General features: G+C 46.2%; 1 protein-coding gene across 5 annotated transcripts in view; it reads right to left on the bottom strand.

Moving 5' to 3' along the window:
* Window positions 1-1,257: 1,257 nt before the first annotated feature.
* Window positions 1,258-21,591, bottom strand: part of SEPTIN3 (septin 3) — a 51,614-nt gene continuing 31,280 nt past the window's right edge. For 3 of the 5 annotated variants that reach the window (XM_073327228.1, XM_073327227.1, XM_073327229.1), the window contains exons 2-10: window positions 20,377-20,568; window positions 19,921-20,049; window positions 19,418-19,499; window positions 17,856-17,993; window positions 17,220-17,337; window positions 15,002-15,097; window positions 11,766-11,865; window positions 11,263-11,314; window positions 1,258-9,688 (exon numbers count right to left, since the gene is read on the bottom strand). In XM_073327228.1, the coding sequence (XP_073183329.1) occupies window positions 9,553-9,688; window positions 11,263-11,314; window positions 11,766-11,865; window positions 15,002-15,097; window positions 17,220-17,337; window positions 17,856-17,993; window positions 19,418-19,499; window positions 19,921-20,049; window positions 20,377-20,539 (1,014 nt within the window). In that variant the 5' untranslated portion in view covers window positions 20,540-20,568 and the 3' untranslated portion in view covers window positions 1,258-9,552. The remainder of the gene's footprint in view (window positions 9,689-11,262; window positions 11,315-11,765; window positions 11,866-15,001; window positions 15,098-17,219; window positions 17,338-17,855; window positions 17,994-19,417; window positions 19,500-19,920; window positions 20,050-20,376; window positions 20,569-21,591) is intronic. The other 2 variants (XM_078851094.1, XM_078851095.1) reach the window with 2 other exon arrangements.

Genomic DNA, 21,591 nt, shown 5'->3' with positions numbered 1-21,591 from the left:
CCAGACATATGGAAAAGAATTCTCTGTAGTAACTCAGAGGCCTCCCCGTCTAGTGGCCCATCTCTGGCTGTAGAGGACATTTGCCGTTGTAGACCATCACATCATACCATCCCCTCCATAAAAAGCTGTTCAGTACAGCCCTCCTGCTAGTTAGGGGCTCTGCAGAGACCTCAGGTCACTCCTTCCAGGCCAATGACACAAGAACTGCTTATAATGGCGTGGGAAAAGGATTCTCCGACTGTCCTAAAATTCAGAAGGCAGTCCTCAAGCTATGGCTCTGCCCCAGGCACCTGTGCACCTAGCTTTCATGACAGTTCCAGATTTCCAATTGTATGTAGGCAGAGGTTAAATTCAATCCCCCTCTGTCACCCAGAATTCCAGTTCTGTGAGCAGATCCGATTCATCTCCACCAGTTCCCTGCCTGGGAGGACCCTGGCTTGTGCAGGTTTAGGCCAGACCTTGAATTGAGAAGAAGCTTGGAGGGGATCTTCTAGAAGGGCTGATTCCGTCTAGCCTTCCTACGTCAAGCTCTGGTCTTCATGACATCACCAGATTTCAGAAAAGCGTCCAAACACTGATGGGAGTTGAGAGAAGAGCAACCCCAATCATTAAAGAGGCTGGCATGTTGACTTGTGAAGAAAGAGAAAGAGAAATATTTAGTGTTGCTAAATGACAACTGAGAGACTGTTGGAAGCGTGTAAACACCAAGCAGTGAGAAGAATAGTTCAGGATGTTTTAGGGGAGTATACGTAGGAATAATAGGGGTTACCACTTTAATATATGACACAGCCTCTAGTTGGAAACTCTCCTGCATGAGCAAATTATCTAATAGGTCTTCTCTGTCTCTGAGTGCTATAATTTAAAGGAAGCAAAGGAATATCCCAGCCAAATATCAAGGAACTTTGCCTGGTCTATTAGACAATGAAATGTTCTCCCAAGAGAAGTGGGGGAAGTCTCATCACTGGAGTGATTAAAATCAGATTGGACAAAGTCCAGGATAATATACAAAATATAGGGAATCAGTCAGCACTGGACGGGGGACTGGGAGGCAGCAAGCAAGATGTGATCTAACCACTCTTTTCCAGATCTTATTTTTTATTATTCCGGTTACCTGGACAGGCCCCTGCCTGTAGGTGCAGGATTGAGCTACACAAGGATAGTTCCAGACAGATATTGCATGGGATTGGGGCAACTCTAACTGTAGGGGGGAGGGCAAAAGTGTAAAAAAAAAAAACAAATAAGAAACAAGACAGGCACTTGTTCAAATGGCGACATTTTGTTTAATCATACAACACAGATAGAAAGTTAAGTCTAGCGACATTTACACCACAAGTTTGTGTGATTTCGTTCTTGCTCGATCAGCACTGGACTGATACAAGAAGACTCCATCGTGATACTGTCAGGGGACGGGTGTGCCAGGAACCCGGTTTCATTTGCTTGTTCATGCTTCCATTTCTTGCTCTTCCATCTCTCAAGTAAAATTAACTGTCTGCCACTGCACTTGCTTCCAAAAGAAAGAAGTGGGGTCTAGATTTCTGAAAACCTGTGGGTGCGTCTTGAATGGCTGATGGTGGCACAGTACTTCCAGAACCAAGGCAGGAGTCAGCATTTATTTCTTTTCGCTCTCTGCCCTGTAAGCCTTGGTGCCCTGGAGCTGCCATCCAGATTCATAAGTAACGTCAAAGGGGAGAAGGGGAGTAGATGTCCCCTGATTGTTAAGGGACTTTTTTCGTTCTTCTTTGTAGAGTTCTGTAATAAGGTACATCAGATTTTGGGATGCACCAAATGATTTTCAGGTTGGCAGTGGGGAGAAAGGAAAACTCGGGGTGCTTTGTCACCCACTATTAGTTGAAATACGTTGTGCGGGAACTTCCAGCTTTAATAGTGGAGTCACCTGTTTTGTTGCTGGGCATCACCAATCCATCCACTGCATTGCACTGGCATTTGCTCTGAAATCAGTAGCCCTATATCTTTCTTAAGCTCAGGGGTACTGCATGGGAAGGTGCTGCATAAAGGATATGGGGGCTGGAAAGGGGAGAGAGGGTGGGCAAGACAGCCAACATCAGAGGGGCATGCTCAGAGGTTGGCCCATGTTTTGGGGGAAGAAATAACCCGTTCAGAAGTCACCCTGGGTTCCTTATTGTTTGTTCAAACAACAAGTGGTTTGTTCAAGGATGTTCCCCACCCTTGGTTTTTAAAAGCACATGGTGATGGGGGAGGCAGCATAGCTGTGGTTCTCAGGAGGCGTGAATTCTATTCACAGCTGTGCCCCTGATTTGCTGGGTGATTTTAGGCAAGTTGTGTAACCTCTTTGCCTCAGTTTACATCTGTAAAATGGGAGTAATTGTTACCCACTTTTGTAAAGTGCTTTGAGATCTCTGGATAAAAAGCACTACAAACTTACAAAGTGTGGTTATTGTAATTATTAGAAATAATTATTCATTAAATAATGTGTTTTCTCCGGGGAAGAACTTACTGCAACTGATCTGCATCAGCCTCTGATGTTTCCAGTGAGGTTCAAAATTTTCACAGTTGTATTTACTGATAGACAATGTTAAGTGTCGTTGGGGGGAAATTTTTACATTTTACAAAAAAAACCCAACACGCTGTCGTTGACACTCTCTCTTACCAAGACATGGCCAGTTCAGTCCTTGAGCACTTCACTTATATGTTTACCTCTTTCCAGGTGCCTTCTTAGGCCTTGTCTATACTGGGAATGAAAGCATCCTGTTAGAGAATGTGTTAACTAACACAGTGTTGCTGCTATTCATTATTATTATTTATTTATTTATTATAGCATGTAGGTGCCATAGGCATAGAATAGGACCTCACTGTGTTACATAGCTTTGTCCTTAGTGTGAACAAGGACAGGTATGTTTAAAAACATGAGCTGGTCAGGGTTAGTTCCCCATAGGATTAACCATGATGAATTAACACATTTTTTAATGCAACTGTCCTGGTCCACACCAAGGATAAAGCCATGTTTAACATCATGTTAGTTAAGACATGTTAGTTAACATGCTAACATGACACTTTTCCCTCAGTACAGTAATAATAAGAATACCTATTTCTGATATAGCACTTTTCATCAGGAGATCTCAAAGTACTTCACAATCTGTAATGTATTTCTCCTCTTGTGAGGCAGGGATGCATTATTATCCCCATTATGCAGATGGGAAACTGAGGCACAGAGAGACTGAATGACTTGCCCAAGGTCACCTAGCATGTCTGGGAAGAGCAGGGGATTGAAAGGAGATCTTCCACATCCTAAGCCAGTGCCCTAATCACTGGACCATCCTTTCCCATATGGGCTAGGTTGTGCAACCCATATTTATCTTGGTGAATACCTGGTAATTGGAGGAGTCAGAGAGACTTTGAAGTCACTAGGGCTGCTTGCGTGAGCAAACATTTGCCTGCTTGAGAAAAGGTTGGACAATCGATCCCTATGTGTTAGGAAAATGCTCAGCACATTGTGTGGGTGCCAGTAAAATAACGTCTGCTAAGGAAGATCATCTTACACAGGGGGTCCTTGAGTGGCACAAGAGAACTGGAATCCCTGCTTGGACGATCAGGCCCAAGTTCCTCCACAGAAGACCATATCTACTACCCTCCTTCCACATACGCAAGCCCCATCGACACAGATCACAGAGCATGGCCCTAGTACTTATAATCCAAGTGACAGACAAAGGAAAAGCGGTCACCTTTGTGCATGTGGCCTGGAGCTGGCCATCCCTCAGTTAGCCAGGGAGGTATCCGCACTCTGCAATGACCATTCTTCAGGCCCCAAAGACGCAGAAATGGCCTTACCACTGCACAAAGAAACTCGGATGTTACTGGAGTTGATAATACCCCGGTATGTTCATCATGAACGGGTGCGGTTAGTGGGGAAGCCAGCTTGAGTGTCTTAGGGTACATCTACACTGTGATAAAAAACCTGTGACAGCAAGTGTCAGAGCCCTGGGCAGCAAACTCAGGCTCACAGGGCTTGGGCTACAGGGTTGTTTAATTGCATTGTAGACATTTGGGCTTAGGCTGGAGCTTGGCCTCTGAGACCCTCCCCCTCGTGAGGTTTCAGAGCTCGGGCTCCAGCCAAGCACCTACACTGCAATCTTATAGCCCTGCAGCCTGAGCCCAAGTCAGCTGACCCAGACCAGCCACAGCGGTGCGGCAGATATTTTATCTCAGTGTAGACATAGCCTTAGTTTCTCCAGCATGGCAGGGCTTAGGCTCCATCCTTCAGCCTAATGGCTAGGAGAAGCACTGATGGAATCTTTGCCCTGCTGGATGGGCAGGGGCAGCCTTCCCCCAGCAGCTGGCTGAGAACAGCTGAGATGAAGCCTTATGGGCAGCTGCAACACTGAAGAGACCTTCACTCCACAGCAAGGCTGGGGACAGCTGATATGTTTGGCTGCTCAGGAGCAGAGGTCCCGGGTGGGTTGAGGACAGCTGAGACGCATTGATGGACAGAAGCAGCACTGAAGAGGCTTTTGCCCTTCAGTGGGGTTTAAAACAGCTGAGCTCGATGGACAGACAGGAGTAGTTCTGTGGTGGTTTTTGCCCTGGATTAGTCTGTGAATGGCTAGTTAAAGAGAAGCACTACAGAAGATGTTTTCACCTTCCATTAGGGCTGGGAACAGCTGATATGGATGGAGGCAGCACTGAAGAGGCTTTTGCCCTACACTAGATCTGAGAATGCCTGGCCCAAATGGAAGGACAGGAGCAGCAATGAAGGCCCTCTCTGTGCAATGGAGCTGGGAGGAGTTGATACGGATGGATGGACAGAGCAGGGCTGATGGGGCCTTTACACTTAGTAACGTTGAGAACGGCCGATCTGTATGGACAGACGAGAGATGCTGAAGAGCCCTTTGGCCTGCAGTGATAGCACTAGCTAACACCACAGACCCAGCGCAGGCTTCTCTGACGCAGCTCTGCTAATGCATGTCACTTCTAGGGCGCTCCCTGCTCTTCCAGTCCTGGGCTTCATGCGGTTCTGCCAGCATACCTCAATCTCAACCGCAACGCTCCCTGCTGCTACAGCTCTTCCAGAACACCTCAGTCCTGACCTGCAGCCCTTTCTGCTGGTTGCCGTGCTGGATGACTCAGCTCTGCAAACCCATCTCAGATGTGACCTACTGCTCTTCTACTACTAAGGGGTGACCACTAATCACGGGACGTGCATCCTCTTGGGATCAAAGATCACCAAACTCATTGCAATTGTCGTCAGGCTGGACTGATTCCAGCAGCTGTCTGCCATCTTTGTCAGTCTCGCTGCATTCTAAACGGCTGAGCTAGATAGAGAAATGCTTGGGCTTCAGTGTTAAAGACTCCACTCCAAGGCAGGAAGAGTTAGCCAAAGACTCAAAAAGTAATAGCAAATATTTTTTTAAGTACATCTGAAGCAGGAAGCCTGCTAAACAACCAGTGGGGCTACTGGACGATTGAGGTGCTAAAGGGGCACTCAAGGACGATAAGGCCATTGCGGAGAAACGAAATGAATTCTTTGCATCGGTCTTCACAGCTGAGGATGTGAGGGAGATTCCCAAACCTGAGCCATTCTTTTTAGGTGACAGATCTGAGGAACTGTCCCAGATTGAGGTATCATTAGAGGAGGTTTTGGAACAAACTGATAAATTAAACAGCAATAAGTCACCAGGACCAGATGGTATTCACCCAAGAGTTCTGAAGGAACTCAAATGTGAAATTGCAGAACTACTAACTGTAGTCTGTAACCTATCATTTAAAACAGCCTCTGTACCAGATGACTGGAGGATAGCTAATGTGATGCCAATTTTTTAAAAGGGCTCCAGAGGTGAGCCCAGCAATTACAGGCCTGTAAGCCTGACTTCAGTACCGGGCAAACTGGTTGAAACTATAATAAAGAACAATATTGTCAGACATATAGAAGAACATAATTTGTTGAGGAAGAGCCAACGTGGTTTTAGTAAAGGGAAATCATGCCTCACCAATCTACTAGAATTCTTTGAGGGGGTCAACAAGCGTGTGGACCAAGGGGATCCAGTGGATATAGTGTACTTAGACTTTCGGAAAGCCTTTGACAAGGTCCCTTACGCAAAGTAAGTTGCCATGGGATAAGAGGGAAGGTACTCTCATTGATTGGTAACTGGTTAAAAGATAGGAAATAATGGGTAGGTATAAATGGTCAGTTTTCAGAATGGAGAGAGGTAAATAATGGTGTCCCCCAGGGGTCTGTTCTGGGACCAGTCCTATTCGACATATTCATAAATGATCTGGAAAAAGGGGTGAACAATGAGGTGGCAAAATTTGCAGATGATACAAAATTACTCAAGACAGTTAAGACCCAGGCAGACTGCAAAGAGCTACAAAAGGATCTCTCAAAACTGGGTGACTGGGCAACAAAATGGCAGATGAAATTTAATGTTGATAAATGCAATGTAATGCACATTGGAAAGCATAATCCTAACTATACATGTAAAATGATGGGGTCTAAATTAGCTGTTACCACTCAAGAAAGAGATCTTGGAGTCATTGTGGATAGTTCTCTGAAAACATCCATTCAATGTGCAGTGGCAGTTCAAAAAGCAAACAGAATGTTGGGAATAATTAAGAAAGGGATAGATAATAGGACAGAAAATAACATGTTGCCGCTATATAAATCCATAGTATGCCCACATCTTGAATGGCGTGCAGATGTGGTTGCCCTGTTTCAAAAAAGCTATACTAGAATTGGAAAAGGTTCAGAAAAGGGCAACAAAAATTATTAGGGTTATGGAACGGCTTCCATCTGAGGAGAGATTAATAAGACTGGGACTTTTCAGCTTGGAAAACAGACGACTAAGGGGAGATATGATTGAGGTCTATAAAATCATGACTGGTGTAGAGAAAGTAGATAAGGAAGCATTGTTTACTACTTCTCATAAGACAAGAACTAGGGGTCACCAAATGAAATTAATAGGCAGCAGGTTTAAAACAAATAAAATAAAGTATTTCTTCACATAACACACAGTCAACCTGTGGAACTCCTTACCAGAGGATGTTGTGATGTCCAAGACCATAACAGGGTTCAAAAAAGAACTAGATAAATTCATGGAGGATAGGTCCATCAATGGCTATTAGCCAGGATGGGCAGGAATGGTATCCCTCTCTCTTTGCCAGAAGCTGGGAATGAGCGACAGGGGATGGATCACTTGATAATCACCTGTTCTGTTCGTTCCCTCTGGGGCACCTGACAGTGGCCACTGTCGGAAGACAGGATATTGAGCTAGATGGACCTTTGGTCTGACCCAGTAGGGCGATTCTTATTTTCTTATGTAATGCTGTTTCTCCACAGGTAAAATACAAAGTAGAGGCCTTAGTGTTAAGAAAACTGATATAACCATTCAGTGACTACATCTACGCCTAATCTAGGGCTCAGTGCTGAGAGAGAGACAAGTCCCTTAATCAAATACCAGGCTGTCTCTTGGAAGATCAGAGGGGGAAACTGATAAAGCAGTCGCTATTCACATGTGGAAGCTGTGCAGAAACTGACCACGTTTGTTTGAGAGATGGAGAATGATATAGCTGTTACTGGGAAGGGGAAAGGGATCCCTAGAGCAAGAAATCCAGGGGATTAAAAAGCATTTCTTCATAAAGCAATTGAATAGGATATTAACTTTACATCTCTATAATGCCCACATTTCATCCCAAAGAATCCAAAAGCACAGCAGAGGCTCTGGGCCCGGAGGTAAGCCTGTGGAAAGGTTCCCAGTGTGGACAATCTGCAAAGAACCTCACAAGGTATCCATAGTTCTCACTTGCTCAAGGACTGGTATCCAGCACTACGTCAAAAGTGGGTGGTCCTGGCTGAGGGGGCGGGGGGCAAGGGTCATGTGTATTTTTCTCTCGTCCTTCCCTAAAAGCAGAATCCTATACAGCAGATAAAGGGACCCCATGATGTTTCCCAACAGAATTAGGAGCTGTTCTTGTGTGGAAACTCACTCCAGTCCTGGAAATGATGATTTCCTCTGCTGCTAATGTCCCTTTTCCCTTCTCATTCACCCTCCCTTAGTGCATATTTCTCCCCCTCTATACATCCTCTGATGTCCTCAATAACTAACTAGTGAGAGTGTGCCGAGGACTGGTGGGTGTAGAGGGGATCACTTGACCCAAGACCAGCAGGCCAGCCAAAATTCTGCCCAGTTTGTCCACGAGTTAGTTCCAGTGAAGCCAGCTCTTTGTGCTAAGGAAAGAAGGGATGGCCTCATGTTCACACTAGTACGTGTGATTCACACTTACTGGTGTTGGCATAGTTTCAAGCATTTAACTCTAGGACACGTTCCAAGGCCCTCATTCATTTTTTTACTTAGGCACGTCTCCCATGGCTTCAGGGGCAATTTTGTCCAAGTAAATACTGGGTAAAAACCGTGTGAGGACTCAGCTTGGCCCATTTGCTTCGTTGGGAGTTCTGTCTGAGTAAACTCCTGGGGGCCAGATTTTGGGTGGCCCTTGCATGGGTGACTACGCAGGCAGCCTACCCTGTGTGTCATTTGCAAGGGGCATTCGCAATTGCAGGGGAGTGCAGGGCCTGCCCCTCTGCTGTGTCCCAGCAGGTGTATGTTGCCCCACAGGAAGGGAAGCAATAGAGCTATGCCCAGGCCTGTTCTCCTCACCCTTTGCATTGGCTTGCAAAGTGGGCCGAGCACACTGGGGGCAGCAAGCTGAAGTATCCTAAAAGATGGGGCAGCCTACCCGGACCCCCTGCCTGCTGGGGCAGGGAGACACCCTACCAATTCCAGGGCAGTGGCTAAATGCCACTATTTGGCCCTGAGTGAAGACCTCAGGATTTGTCCCTCAATTAGTGTTCCTGGTTTTTCGTAGTCTCTCTCCTCCCAGACACCTGTGATAGGAAGGTAAAACAACAGCTGCTAGATCTTACAATGAAACCCTAAGGTCCAAGATCTAATTTGTGCTCACTTCCCACCACCACCACGCATCTCCCAGTAAGAACATGGACTGGAAAATATGATAATATGCTCTCCTCCCAGCCACAAATTACCACTAACTCCCCCCCCCCTTCCCTTTTTTAACAGGCCTCAGTGAGAAAAGAGATATGCCGTAGTCACCTATCACTCCCCCTAATCAACCGCCTACCTTCCCCACCCACACCAGGGAACTCCACTCACATGCAGGAAGAGGTTCTCCAATGCCACCACCATTCGGAAGGCACTGTGCTCATTGATCAATCTGTCTGTCCTTGGAGTCTTTCTATGCTTTTCCAATGTGCAAACACAGAACCAAGACATCCTCCCCAAACCCCCCAAACCCCAGAAATCAAATCTCCCGGCATTCCCTCCGCTACTTCCCACAACCAAGACACGCAACGGAACCACAGAACACGAGAGAGGGGGAAGACAACAAACAGCCTGTGCAAGAAACCGCGAATGACGACATTCTGGGAAGGAGAAAGGAAAGCCCCTGCTCCTTCTCCCATAAACGCACACACAGAGGATGTGCCACATGCTTTGAAGACAGGCCTACAGTAAACTCAAAGGTAGCTGGGACGGGTTGTAATATCCAGACAGTGGGAGGAGTGATTCACAGATTACTTTCGTGGTTCTCCTCTGTCTCGGCGGTCACTGGGGGGAGCCCCCCATTGTCATTCAGCCGCTTGGCCCTGTAGGTCTCATAGTGGATGTTGTGCGTCACTTCTTTTAGGTCTTGCAGGTGGGTCCTGCAGGAGGCAGAGGGAGACAGAAGGAGGGTAAGAAAAAAAATCGGCTGCGTCAATGTTATTCTTTCTGGGTCTATTTTATTTCCAAGATAAATGGGACAGTTTCTCCAGTCTGGCTTGCCAATGAACAGGACATTCATTTTCTATGGAGGCCATAATACATTAGCCAACTGAAACTGCATCAGTCAGCAAAATAAAATAGGCACACAGGATATGTCAAGCTGGCTCAAATCATTGGCCGTGCCAGTGCAATATGCTATCTCCTGCTACACCAGATCAGGCCAATCAATGGTCCATTGAGTCAGCTATTCTGCATCCTGCTATATCAGTTAAGACTTCTGGTTCATCAATCTTCCAGCAGCAGCCAATACATGAGGCTTCAAAGAATGTAAAACTTCCCCATGATGCATCTGGTCAGTTGTGCAGTGGAGCCCACAGTAGCTGTGCTGTTCGCACCAGTCCCACTGGAAGAGTCCCCACAGCCACAGCTCCTTCCAACCAGTCACTAACTGCCAGAAAACTCCTGGGCTTTGACCACCATTGTTTAATGACCACCTTTTATTGAAAGATTTGGGAAAAGCCCAACAGTGACAGCTAGGTGGTACCAGCATTAGGAATTTGTTGTGAGGGACAAACAATGCAATATTGTGATGTCACCATGACATCACTGTGTCACAATCTGAGATTTCATCTCTCCCAGATGCCAAAACACCATGACAACAGAAAGCATACAGGGGAATGGTTTTTAACTTTGACGTATATTTACATTTGGGCTTCTGAAAAAAACCTACCTTATTAGTTTATAGGGCATAGAAATTACCTTCAAACAGGGGTGCTGGAATAATTTTTATAGTGGGGGGGTGCTGAGAACTATTGAACCAAACTGTAAACCCTGGATATGATGGAAACTTCTTCAAACCAGAGGGTGCGGCAGCACCCCCAGCACCCGTAGTTCTAGCACCTATGCCTTCAAACTATGGGACTTCCCACAGAATTTCAGACAGATGTCAGTTCTCCTGAAAGGGCTTCACTCCATGCATGAACTTGAGAGAAGGGGGACTGGAGACTGGGGATATGGAGCTTTTTATCTCTTGGTCAATTCTAGTTCATCCCCAGATCAGAAGGACTACATGGTCTGGGGATTGGGAATGGACTGAAGAGTCTTTCCTTCTTTGTCATTGATTCCAACACAGCCCTAAGTCAGGAGCAACTAAAAAGTGTTCCCATCTATTGTGTGTTTGTATAATGGGGCATGGGGGAGGGTGTCACTCCCGTTCGTTGTCACACAGGCCATCTACATCACCCGAGCACCATCACAACTAGCCCCCTTGTTGGCATAGCAAGCATAGAAATTAAAGATCAGCTAGGTTGCCCTGTCCATTAGTTAATTTAAGATTGTTCCCTCTAGTAGTCAGCCCAGCTTGAATTGTCTGAAGAAATATGACTTTCATCCGGTTGGAGACTGTTCCATTATCATGGCTTTCGTCACTAGGAAATTCTATCTGAAAGTCGGTTAAGTAAGTACTGTAGCCCTTCTCATCAGGAATATACAGTTGCATAACTGCTGGCCTCACCTGATGACAAAGTCTCGAAGTAGGGCAAATTCACAGTGATTGAGGTTTTCCACTGTAAACAGAGAAAATTGGGGAGTGGGGTGTTAAAAAAACCCTTCATTAGTACAGCGCATGGGGTGGTTGTCAAGGCAGTGGGCAGACGGGCACAAATCTTATATTTCAAACAGGGCATATAGTTCTATTTGTGCATCACATGCAGTCTATTGGGCTTGTCAGTTCTTAAAACCATGAGGGAGGGGTCACTTGAAAAGGGAAGTGACCTCATGGGCCCCAGTGTGGCACCTCTTCTACTCTAGAGTGGCCGCAATACCCTGCCAGTTGGTGATAGTTCCAATTGTCCACAGTGGTAGTTCCAATTCCCCTCAGCAGCGGTGTTTGAAAATATCTTTTTTTAATTTTGATTAAAAAATATGTTTAACTATGGGTGCAAGGGGTAGTACCTGGAGCTTTGCGTGCCTGAGCCTACGTAGATACATCCATCTGAAAAGGATGGACCTATTTACCTTCAATGACGCCCCAGGGAGTTTTCCTGCCCAGGATTCTTTTGCCATTTACTTGGTATTCCTTGTCGCTGCCCACCACTGCAAACGGCATGCTTTCCTGCTGGAGATACACAGGTAGACAGGCCTAGTCAAGCTGTTCCTCTGCGCACTAGACAACAATGAGATATACTAATCTCTCTCCACCCTTCCCCCTGTTACCCTTCTCCCTCCAGCATGCGGTCTTCTGCAGGGCAACAGGCACTCACTGCCAATGACCGGCCACTGCTGAATATGATAATAGCCCTAGCATTTCAACAGTTGTTTACAGCTGTTGCCATAGCTGAGCCTGCAGAGTTTCCCAGTGATTCCATGGGTTCTGCAGATGGGTGCAGTATTGTTCTAGGTGAGTCGGCAGATGTGACCAGCATTTTTGAATCAAAGAAGTGATGAATATGGAGCTCTCTGAAATCATTTATTAATACTATATGCTGGCCTGACTTTGGCCTGGTGTTTGCTGCACTCATATTTTGGTGTAACTATTTCTCCCAAGAGGTCTCTCTGGGGTGGTTTCCAGAAGGAAAGAGGAGATGGCTCAAGATGGTCACCTATGAGTCCTAAAGGGACAATGCCAGAACTATTCACTCTGACAACTCTAGCTCACTCTGCTGCCAGGGTATGAAACTTTCTGACCCAGAGGGCAAAAGCCACCAACACTTGACTAAGTCTCCTGCAAGACAAAGAGTGTGTGCGTGTGTGTGCATAGGCCTACCTAGGTATTGGGCCTACCAGTATGGGACAATAGGATCCTAGGTAGGAGAGACGTACTGTTAGTTGTTCTACAATCCTATTTTTTCTCTAGTGCTCCATTCAATGAAGAGGGGAGGGATAGCTCAGTGGTTTGAGCATTGGCCTGCTAAATCAAGGGTTGTGAGCTCAATCCTTGAGGGGGCCATTTAGGGATCTGGGGCAAAAATTGGGGATTGGTCCTGCTTTGAGCTGAGGGTTGGACTATATGACCTCCTGAGGTCCCTTCCAATCCTGATATTTTATGATTCTATGTTGTTTTAAGGAGGCTGCAGGTTACTGTATCACTTAGTGATAAGAGGTTGCTATACATGGAGTATTTTACCCAGGTCCCTGGCTCAGAGTGGAAGAATCACATGATTCCAACCCCAAGATAGGCCTTTTGCCTGTACCTATCACCTGAGGAGATGCACTCAGGGAGTATGTCTTCACTGCAGAGTTAACTTGGCCTTTTACTCAGGTGTTGCCCCTAACTTTCCTCCCTTCCACACATAAAAATCTGTCACCCAAGTTTAGCGGTGCTTTCAACCCCAGCTAGCTGTCCTGTCCTGGGGTATAGGCTAACGGCTGAGTGAGGCTGGTAACCCGCTCATTTTGCAGTGAGGACACAGACTAAATCATTCCAATACTGAGAGTCCTCCAATACCTTCCCACAATTCTTCCCATCTGGCCAAAAGGACAGACAACTTCTCCCACAATTCATTGGGAAAGAATCATAGAGTGGCTCATCTCACTGCAGCACAAAGAACCATGGGAGATTCCTCCGCCAACCCCCACCCCCATAAGTCCTAGCAACACACATGCACAGGGGACTGCAGCATCAATGAGGACACAATAACTTTGGAGGGACCATTCACACCTAGGGTAGGCTAACCCAGGTGCCAATCCTCCAAGTTTACTCTGCCGTGAAGAAATACCAAGAGGGGGGAGAGGTGCAGCTAGTTCTATAAATGTGACAGTCCCCAGAGGTACCCGACACTTCCATATGTTGGGTAGAAATCCCTTGCTTCCATAAGTCAGTCTGCAGATCCCCCAATATTTCCATAGGTTTTCGCAGGTCTCCACAATGTTCCATAAGTTTATGGCTTCTGATTTTCAGTATTAACTGATAAACACCAGTAAAACACCCCAATTAAAAAATGAAATCAGTGTTCATCCAATAAACACGGGGGAAACATTGGAAATGGCTACTTGTATCTAAGGGTTTGTCTACACGGGGTATGATTTCTAGAGCACGCAAATGTGTTGCACATGAATTGGTCTGTGTAGACCCTGCTGGTGCGCACTAAAGGTTCCCAAGTGCACTTTAAAGTAATGCTGCTTGAAACAGTGCTACATTAAAGTGCAGTAGGGAACATTACAAAGAGATTGCTTATTACAGTATATACGACTGTAATGAGTAATGCCTATAATATATACAGTATATATAGGCTTGGAAGAATTAGATTTTTATTGGTAAAAAAAAGTAGGTAAACATCAATTTAAGGGACACCCAAACTGATGAAAAATATTTCCACAGATAATAATTGAAATTTACAGATAGACAAAGTAAGAAAAATGCTGTTTGAGAACTTATTAGGGTTTGATTTTAAGGATATTTACTTTTTATATTTTGACGTGATATTGACAATTTGTGTTTGAATGGTTATAAAGCTTTAACTTTTTGAATCTCAACATCCACGATCATTCAATAATTATTGTCCTATCTTCCCTATCATCTGACCAGCACCCCAATTTTACCCACTGTGAAAATTTTAATTGAAAAAACTGCTTAAAAATAAACTTTGATATTACCCATCAAAATTATGAAAAAAATAAAAATTGAATTCTGCAAAGCCTAGTGTATACATAGAGAAACCCCCAAACCCACCAATTTTGGATATCTACACAAAACTCAAAAATTGCTAAAAGTACCCCCCCAAAATGAAATTCATAAACCCCCAAAAGGAAATGTCTTCTACAGATGTCCCCAGATTCCTAGAGGTTGGTCTGCAGATATCCCCAGCATTTCTACAGGAGAATACTGCAATGATGGTTGATGTGAAGGGAAATATGATCAAATTTTTACTTGGGAGACCCCCAAAAATAAGAATTTGAGGGGTCAAGCTGAGAAGAAGTTGGGGCTTAAATAGCAACAGCTCACATGGGAAGCTAAACCCAGCCCAAACCCAGTGACCAGCAAGATGAAGTGAAACAAATAGTCCTCTTAAATTCAGCAGTCACTGCACTCTATGGTGATAATGAACAGAGCCAATGCAAATTAAATTAGAAAGGATAAAAGAACCCATCCTCCCTACCGGATATAAACAATAATAATAATAATACTTTGCGTTATAGCATCTTTCATCCAAGGATCTCAAAGCACTTTGAAAACTAGAGTGATTTGTCTCCATTCTGCACTCAGTGAAATCTAACCACTCCTCAATACTCTCTCATTATATGGTGTGTCCTACCCTGATTTTGTCATTCTCTGTTTTATCCTCCAGGTCCTCATCAAACTCTTTCTGGGGGTAAAACTCGATCCCATTCACCTCCAGTTCTTTGCGCACCTGGGCAGGGAAACATTGGAAAGTAAAAAGCAGTGCAAGCATTGAATTATGGCAGACAGCAGGGTGCAGTGGTATTACATTCCTGCTGCAACATTCTCAAAGGGAAGGCGCCTGCAGGAAATACTCCTGAAGGAGTGTGTGATACAGTTGTGACACACAGCAGTGCTGGCAAGAGATTGGACTTTATTCGCTGGCCCCATGGGTCAGGGTTATGAAGGATTAATAACCCAGTCACAGAACAGGGATCAGCAGAAAGACATCTTGGCAGGTCACAACACAGGTGTGAAACCCTTGCCATCACGGTGACAGATGCCCTTTGAGAGACTTCAGCATAGAAACAGCTGCTCTTCCACGATAGATGCAGCCCACCAGGTAGTTTTTGCCCCAAATGATCTCTAGTAGATTTCAGTTCACCAGAAGATCCACTCATTTTAAATTCTCCATTGTGGTGCCCCTAGCAGACCATTCATCATTATTCTTTGTGGTCTTAGTTGATCATTTCCTTAGGATCATTTGGACGAGCTGTAGCTCACGAAAGCTTATGCTCAAATAAATTTGTTAGTCTCTAAGGTGCCACAAGTCCTCCTTTTCTTTTTGCGGATACAGACTAACACGGCTGCTACTCTGAAACCATTCTCCTGTTGATTAATCTGAGCTCAGAGGTGGGGTTCACTAGCACAGATACATGTTAATGTCAGCTAGGGTGACCAGACAGCAAGTGTGAAAAATCAGGACAGGGGGTGGGAGGTAATAGGAGCCAAGACCCAAAAATTGGGACTGTCCCTATAAAATCGGAAGATCCGGTCACCCTAATGTCAGCTCTGACCCACTGTGGGCACATGTTTTTCAAAGGTTCATTTAAAGGGCAAGCATGTTCTTGGGTAAGGCCTGTTAAGGTACCCCCCCACTCTGAACTCCGGGGTACAGATGTGGGGACCCGCATGAAAGACCCCCTAAGCTTGTATTCTATCAGCTTAGGTTAAAAACTCTCCAAGGCACAAATTCCTTTCCTTGTCCTTGGACAGTATATTGCTGCCACCACCAAGTGATTTACACAAAAATTCAGGGAAGGGTCACTTGGAATCATCCCCCCAACCAATATATCCCCCCAAGCCCCTTCACCCCCTTTCCTAGGAAGGCTTGAGACTAAAATACCAACCAGTTGCCTTAGCAACATGAGCTCAACCAGACCCCTTTTCTTTAGGACACTGAAATCAATCAGGTTCTTAAAAAAGAATTTTTATTATAAAGAAAAAAGTAAAAGAATCACACCTGCAAAATCAGGATGGAAGGTAACTTTACAGGGTAATAAAAAGATTTTAAACACAGAGGATTCCCTTCTGTGCTCAGCTTCACAGTTATAAAAACAGGAATGAAACTACCTCTGTAACATAGGGAAATTCATAAGCCAAAACAAGAGATAACCTAATGCATTTCCTTGCCCTACTCACAGTTTCTGTGGTTTTAGATGGATTATTCCAGGTATATGTTTCAGGAGCTATTGTACCTGCTTGGCTTCTCGGTCCGGAGAGGGAACACCACAGAGAACAACAAACAAATCCTTCCCCCCCAGATTTGAAAGTATCTTCTTTCCTCATTGATCCTTCTGGTCAGGTGCCAACTAGATTATTTGAACTGCTTAACCCTTTACAGATAAGGCAATCCAGTCCAGCTATCAAGGAGGGATTTTATGCTACCCTTCCCCCTATATTAATGACAAGGCCATATTGTCAGGAATGTACAGCGACTTGGGAAAGAGCTGAATTGCTGTGATATCCTAACAGCTGGAAAAGTGGCCTTCCCCATATTAATCTGAATGATTTAGGCAATCTTCTACCATATGAGCACACCCAGATCATCGCACACACCCCACATTGACACAGAACCAGGTCCTGTTTTAAGGTTACACGATAGCTGGACTCTGTCAGTGGAGAAGAGTCCAATATTGTATCCCATGGCAGCAGCTGAATGCTGTTCCGAACCATGGAGGGAAACACCAGGATGTCTGAGTGGTCAAGACAATATAATCCCAGTCTGAAGGATACAACCACCTTTCCCACCTTCCTGCCAGGACGGGTGAGACTGGGAAAGACTCACTTCACACAGGCATGGTGGTACTCACCCTTTGTTTGAACTCAGTCTTTTCTTCCAGAGTCATGGTGTCTGCCTTGGCGATAACAGGGATGATGTTTACTACTTTGCTGAGATGTTTCATGAACTCTAGGTCCAGGGGTCGCAAGCTGCAGCCCAGGAAAAAGGAATAAGTGAGAGTCATTTTACCACATCACCCTTAACGCTGGCTCCGCTCTTCCCCCTCCCAGAGTCCAGACGAGAGGGAGAAGGGAGAGCTCTCCTGCATATCCCCCAAGAGATGCTCCCATTAGATCGCTTCTCCTTCCTCTTCACTCAATGCCTAGAAGAAGAAAAAACTATGGGGAGAGCTGGCCTGGCTATCCCAGTCTAATGCTTTTCTGTACAGCCCTCCCAGTGTTGACCCCAGTAGGGAAAAGTTAAACAACAGTGGGATTCCTACGCATGACCCATGGGGGAGATGAAAGACGCAGAGTGGGATGTATATAGGAGTGATGCATGGGATAGGAGAGACTTGTGGAGGACATTACATAGAGAGGGAGTGGTGAGATACATGTGACTGGTCCATAGGGGGAGCTAAAGTAGAGGCACAGTAAGATACGGATGAGACAGGAGACATATAAGTGAGGAGTGGGAGAGAGGAAGCCGTCAGCAGCAGGATACCTACGAGTGACCCGTGGGGGAGATGAAGTAGAGACAGCAGTGGACTCGTGTGTCTGGGATTCGTTTCTTCCTTGCAATATTCACTTCCTCTTTCAGGAATTTTTCATATTGCTCACTGATGTATTTCTCGATGGGCTCCCAGCTGTGAAGGTCAGAGAGAGGGGCGGGGGGCACATTCCTTCCTCATCCTTCATACATACAGTGCTGCTGGCACTTACAGGAACTAAGAGGGTTTCCAGGGTGGGAGGGTATCATCTGTTCGCCTGATCAGATCCTGCCAGGGTTCTTGATCAGCAGAGGTGCTCAAGCTGAAGCCCCAGTGGCATACGTGGAAAGGGGCTGCTGGCAGGGCGTTCGCTGTGCGGGCCCCCCGTGACTTTGGCATTTGCCTTACTCTGATCCAAAATAGGCAGAATCTGCTGAATTTTGGGGGCTGGGGGGGTGGGGGAGCAGAGCAGGGGATTGCAAGCGGGGTGGGGGGAACTGTTGGACTGGGAGGGGGACTTGAGAAGGATGCGCTGCCTGGTTTGCTGGTAGTGGGTTATACTGACTGCGCTGCCTCACCAAACTTACACTTGGGGGGTGAATTTTGTAGAGTTTTAAGTTATGCCAAGGGTCCTAGAGCACAGCAATAGTCACTCTTTTATAGCATGTGTACGCCTAAGTAAAATAAATGAAATGATCATTATAAGGATTTTACATTTCCTGAGCCTCTGTCATCTAGCGACAGAGTAGCAGCCATGTTAGCCTGTATTCGCAAAAAGAACAGGAGGACTTGTGGCACCTTAGAGATTAACCGATTTATTTAAGCGTAAGGGTTCGTGAGCTACAGCTCACTTCTTCGGATGCATCGATGAAGTGAGCTGTAGCTCACGAAAGCTCATGCTCAAATAAATTGGTTAATCTCTAAGGAGCCACAAGTACTCCTGTTCTTTTTGTCATCTAGTAGGCTCCCAAACACTTTATAAGCTGTGCTCATTTCCCCGGCCGCTGAAGCACAGCCACCTCTAGAGCGGAACGTGTTGGCAGTTTAACAGTTCACAGCAGCACATAGGCCTGACCCAAAGCCCACTGAAGGCAACAGGACTATTTCCATTGAGGTCAATGGGCTTTGGCTCAGGCCTTAAGCGAGGAAGAGAAGAACAATATCCCATCCATTTGGAACCCCCGGGTGACATTTGGGGAGGCAGAATACCATTATCCAGCTTGGACTTTGGCAGGATGCTGCTACTGACACCTTTATTCTTCTCAGATGTGCTATGGGATCTGTAATGAACACATCTTGTATGAAAGACAACAACCGGCGCCACAGAGTCCCCCCGCTCCCATGCTGGGGACTGCTTCAGAACTGAATCGGAAGGAACACCAACATCCCACCCTGCAGCGCTGACTCCGCCTGGGGCTGAGCTCAGGCTGACCTGTTCGCTGTGTTCCAGGGCGCGGTCCATCTTAGAGCATGGACCACGCTGGGTGCTGACTCTTCTGTATGCCCAGCCCTGTGGGGAAGTCAGCCACCCAAGAGGCACACAGAGAGGGGGAGGATAGATGGGGCGGTCAGAAGCTCACCAGTTCTCATTGTTGATCTGGTCACCAAATCCCGGGGTGTCAATTACCGTCAGTTTCATCTTGACACCACCTTCTTCAATGACTGGGGAAGAAAGCAGAAAAGACCTCATGATCCCCCTCCCTCAAGATCGGCTTCTTTGTGTAGGCGTCTATGACACATGTTGTGGGAATGATGATGGTCTGCCCTTTCCACGACCACAGAAGCAAGGGAGAGACTGTTTGCCTCTTTCAAAGCAGGGACTTTGAACCTGGGTCTCCCACTTCCCAGATGAGTGCCCTAACCACCAGGCTGCTGGCTAGTCTAATGGGTCAGGGTCTCTCTCTCCCTCTCTCAAAAATTTGGAAAGGTCTGTTTCATCTCAATGTGGAACTAAATCTTGAATTCTGGCTTTCCAGCCAGCCCTCGTAAAAGGTTCTTGACAGGACTGTTCTAAGACACCAGCACCCTGTACACTCTTTCAGCCAGTACTGCTGGTCCTCAGGATACTTCTCCTGGTTCTTACCATGCCCAATGGCCTTGATCTCCACTGTCTTAGGGATCTTCTCCTCACGGTTCCAGCCTGAAGACTTGCGGCTAACTTGGGATTTGAAGAGGGTGTTCACCAGTGTTGATTTCCCCAGCCCACTTTGACCTGATAAATGTAAAGGGGAAGAGTGTAGCATTTACCACAGCTGTGCTCTGACAATAGGCTGAAGAACTTAAACCCATGGAAGTTGCCAGGTTGGGTGTGAGGGATCTTCTTGCCCTTCATAAGTACCTTAACAGAAAATCACAAGGACAGGGACTAGGGATCTACTGGAACTAGGCTTGGACTGATCTGTCCTTCACCCATACTCCCAGTGATCCCCTATACCCTTATAACCTCTTGTACCTGTGCCTATGAGAGTGAAGTCAAAGCTCGGCAAAGCTTCTCTCTATGCCCCCCAAAAGCTCCATAGGCCTTGATGACCCCTCCTACCTACAACCATGATGTTGAAGTCAAAGCCCGTCTTCATGGTCTTCTTGCGCATCTGCTCAATGATGGTGTCGATCCCAATATAGCCCAGCAGGTTGGAGTTAATGCCAACAGGTTTCATTGGCACTGCTGGTTTTTGCCGGGGCTCCGGCACCAACTCAGACATAGTTGTCTCAATCTTGTTGTCTGCTGACCCTGCCCGGGAGAAAGAGGGGAGAACTGTTATTCAGGTGGCACCACTAGTAATCTCCCTCTGCCCCTCTCTGCTGCTGGGGAGTGGGTCTCGGATGTGTGTTTCACTGGCTGCTTGCTGGGCATGAATTAGGTTACAGATTTGAGCTTTACGGCCCCTACTGGAAAGTTAACTTTCTGAGGCTCTGGCTCCATGTTATGCATCATTGAATCCTGGGAGCTCCAAGGGACGGGGCCCCTAGAACATGGCATGTGTAGGGGGGACAGGAAGGAAAACATCTGTCTCTTTGCCTATGTGGCCCCAGGGCTGTGGCATGCCCTCCCCTTTGATCTCGAAATGTCCCCAGAATCAGCCCCTTCAACAGCAGGTTGAAAACTGGCTTTCAGCAATGCACATTCACTCTGACTATGTTTCCCACTGCTAGATGGTCTTGTGGGTTTAACCGTATGGTTTTTAATATGTAGGTCTACATTTTCAAGTGGTCCCTAATTGTGGGTACTCGACAATGAAGGCACCGAAAATCCGGGAGCACTTTTGAAAAGGAGGTCCTACCTAAATATAGCACCCTATTTCTGCTATCATAGCCCTCCTTAACTGTCACTTAGCCAATGCAGTTCTCTTTCTTTTAAGGAGAGATTGAGTGTGGGCTAATTATTAGAGCAGGAGCGTGGGAAGCCAGAGATCCAGCTTCTATTTCTTACTCATCCATAGACTCACCACATGTCTCTGGGCAAGTCACTTAACCTCTCTGTGCCTGTTCTTCCATCTATACGGGGTTGCACACTTTGTAGCTAGTGTAGGCAGAGCTCATTGCACCCCAGTGGCTCCTTGTATCCATCCATTCCCCGCACAGACTCCCTGTGCCACTCTCCAATCCCCCTCTATTTCAGGGACTCTCCCTACCAGCCACGTTCAGTTTCTTTGAACGTGGCTGGTAGGGAGAGTCCCTACACTGCACGTGTACAAAGCAGTTGTTATCACCATCACAACATATAGCAGTGAGACATGGCAACTTACCAAGAAAG

This window comes from Lepidochelys kempii, chromosome 1, assembly GCF_965140285.1.
Source record: "Lepidochelys kempii isolate rLepKem1 chromosome 1, rLepKem1.hap1, whole genome shotgun sequence".
NCBI classification, from domain to species: Eukaryota; Metazoa; Chordata; order Testudines; family Cheloniidae; genus Lepidochelys; species Lepidochelys kempii.
The sequence above is the reverse complement of the archived record's forward strand: the minus strand, read 5'-3'. Positions and strand labels throughout refer to the sequence as shown.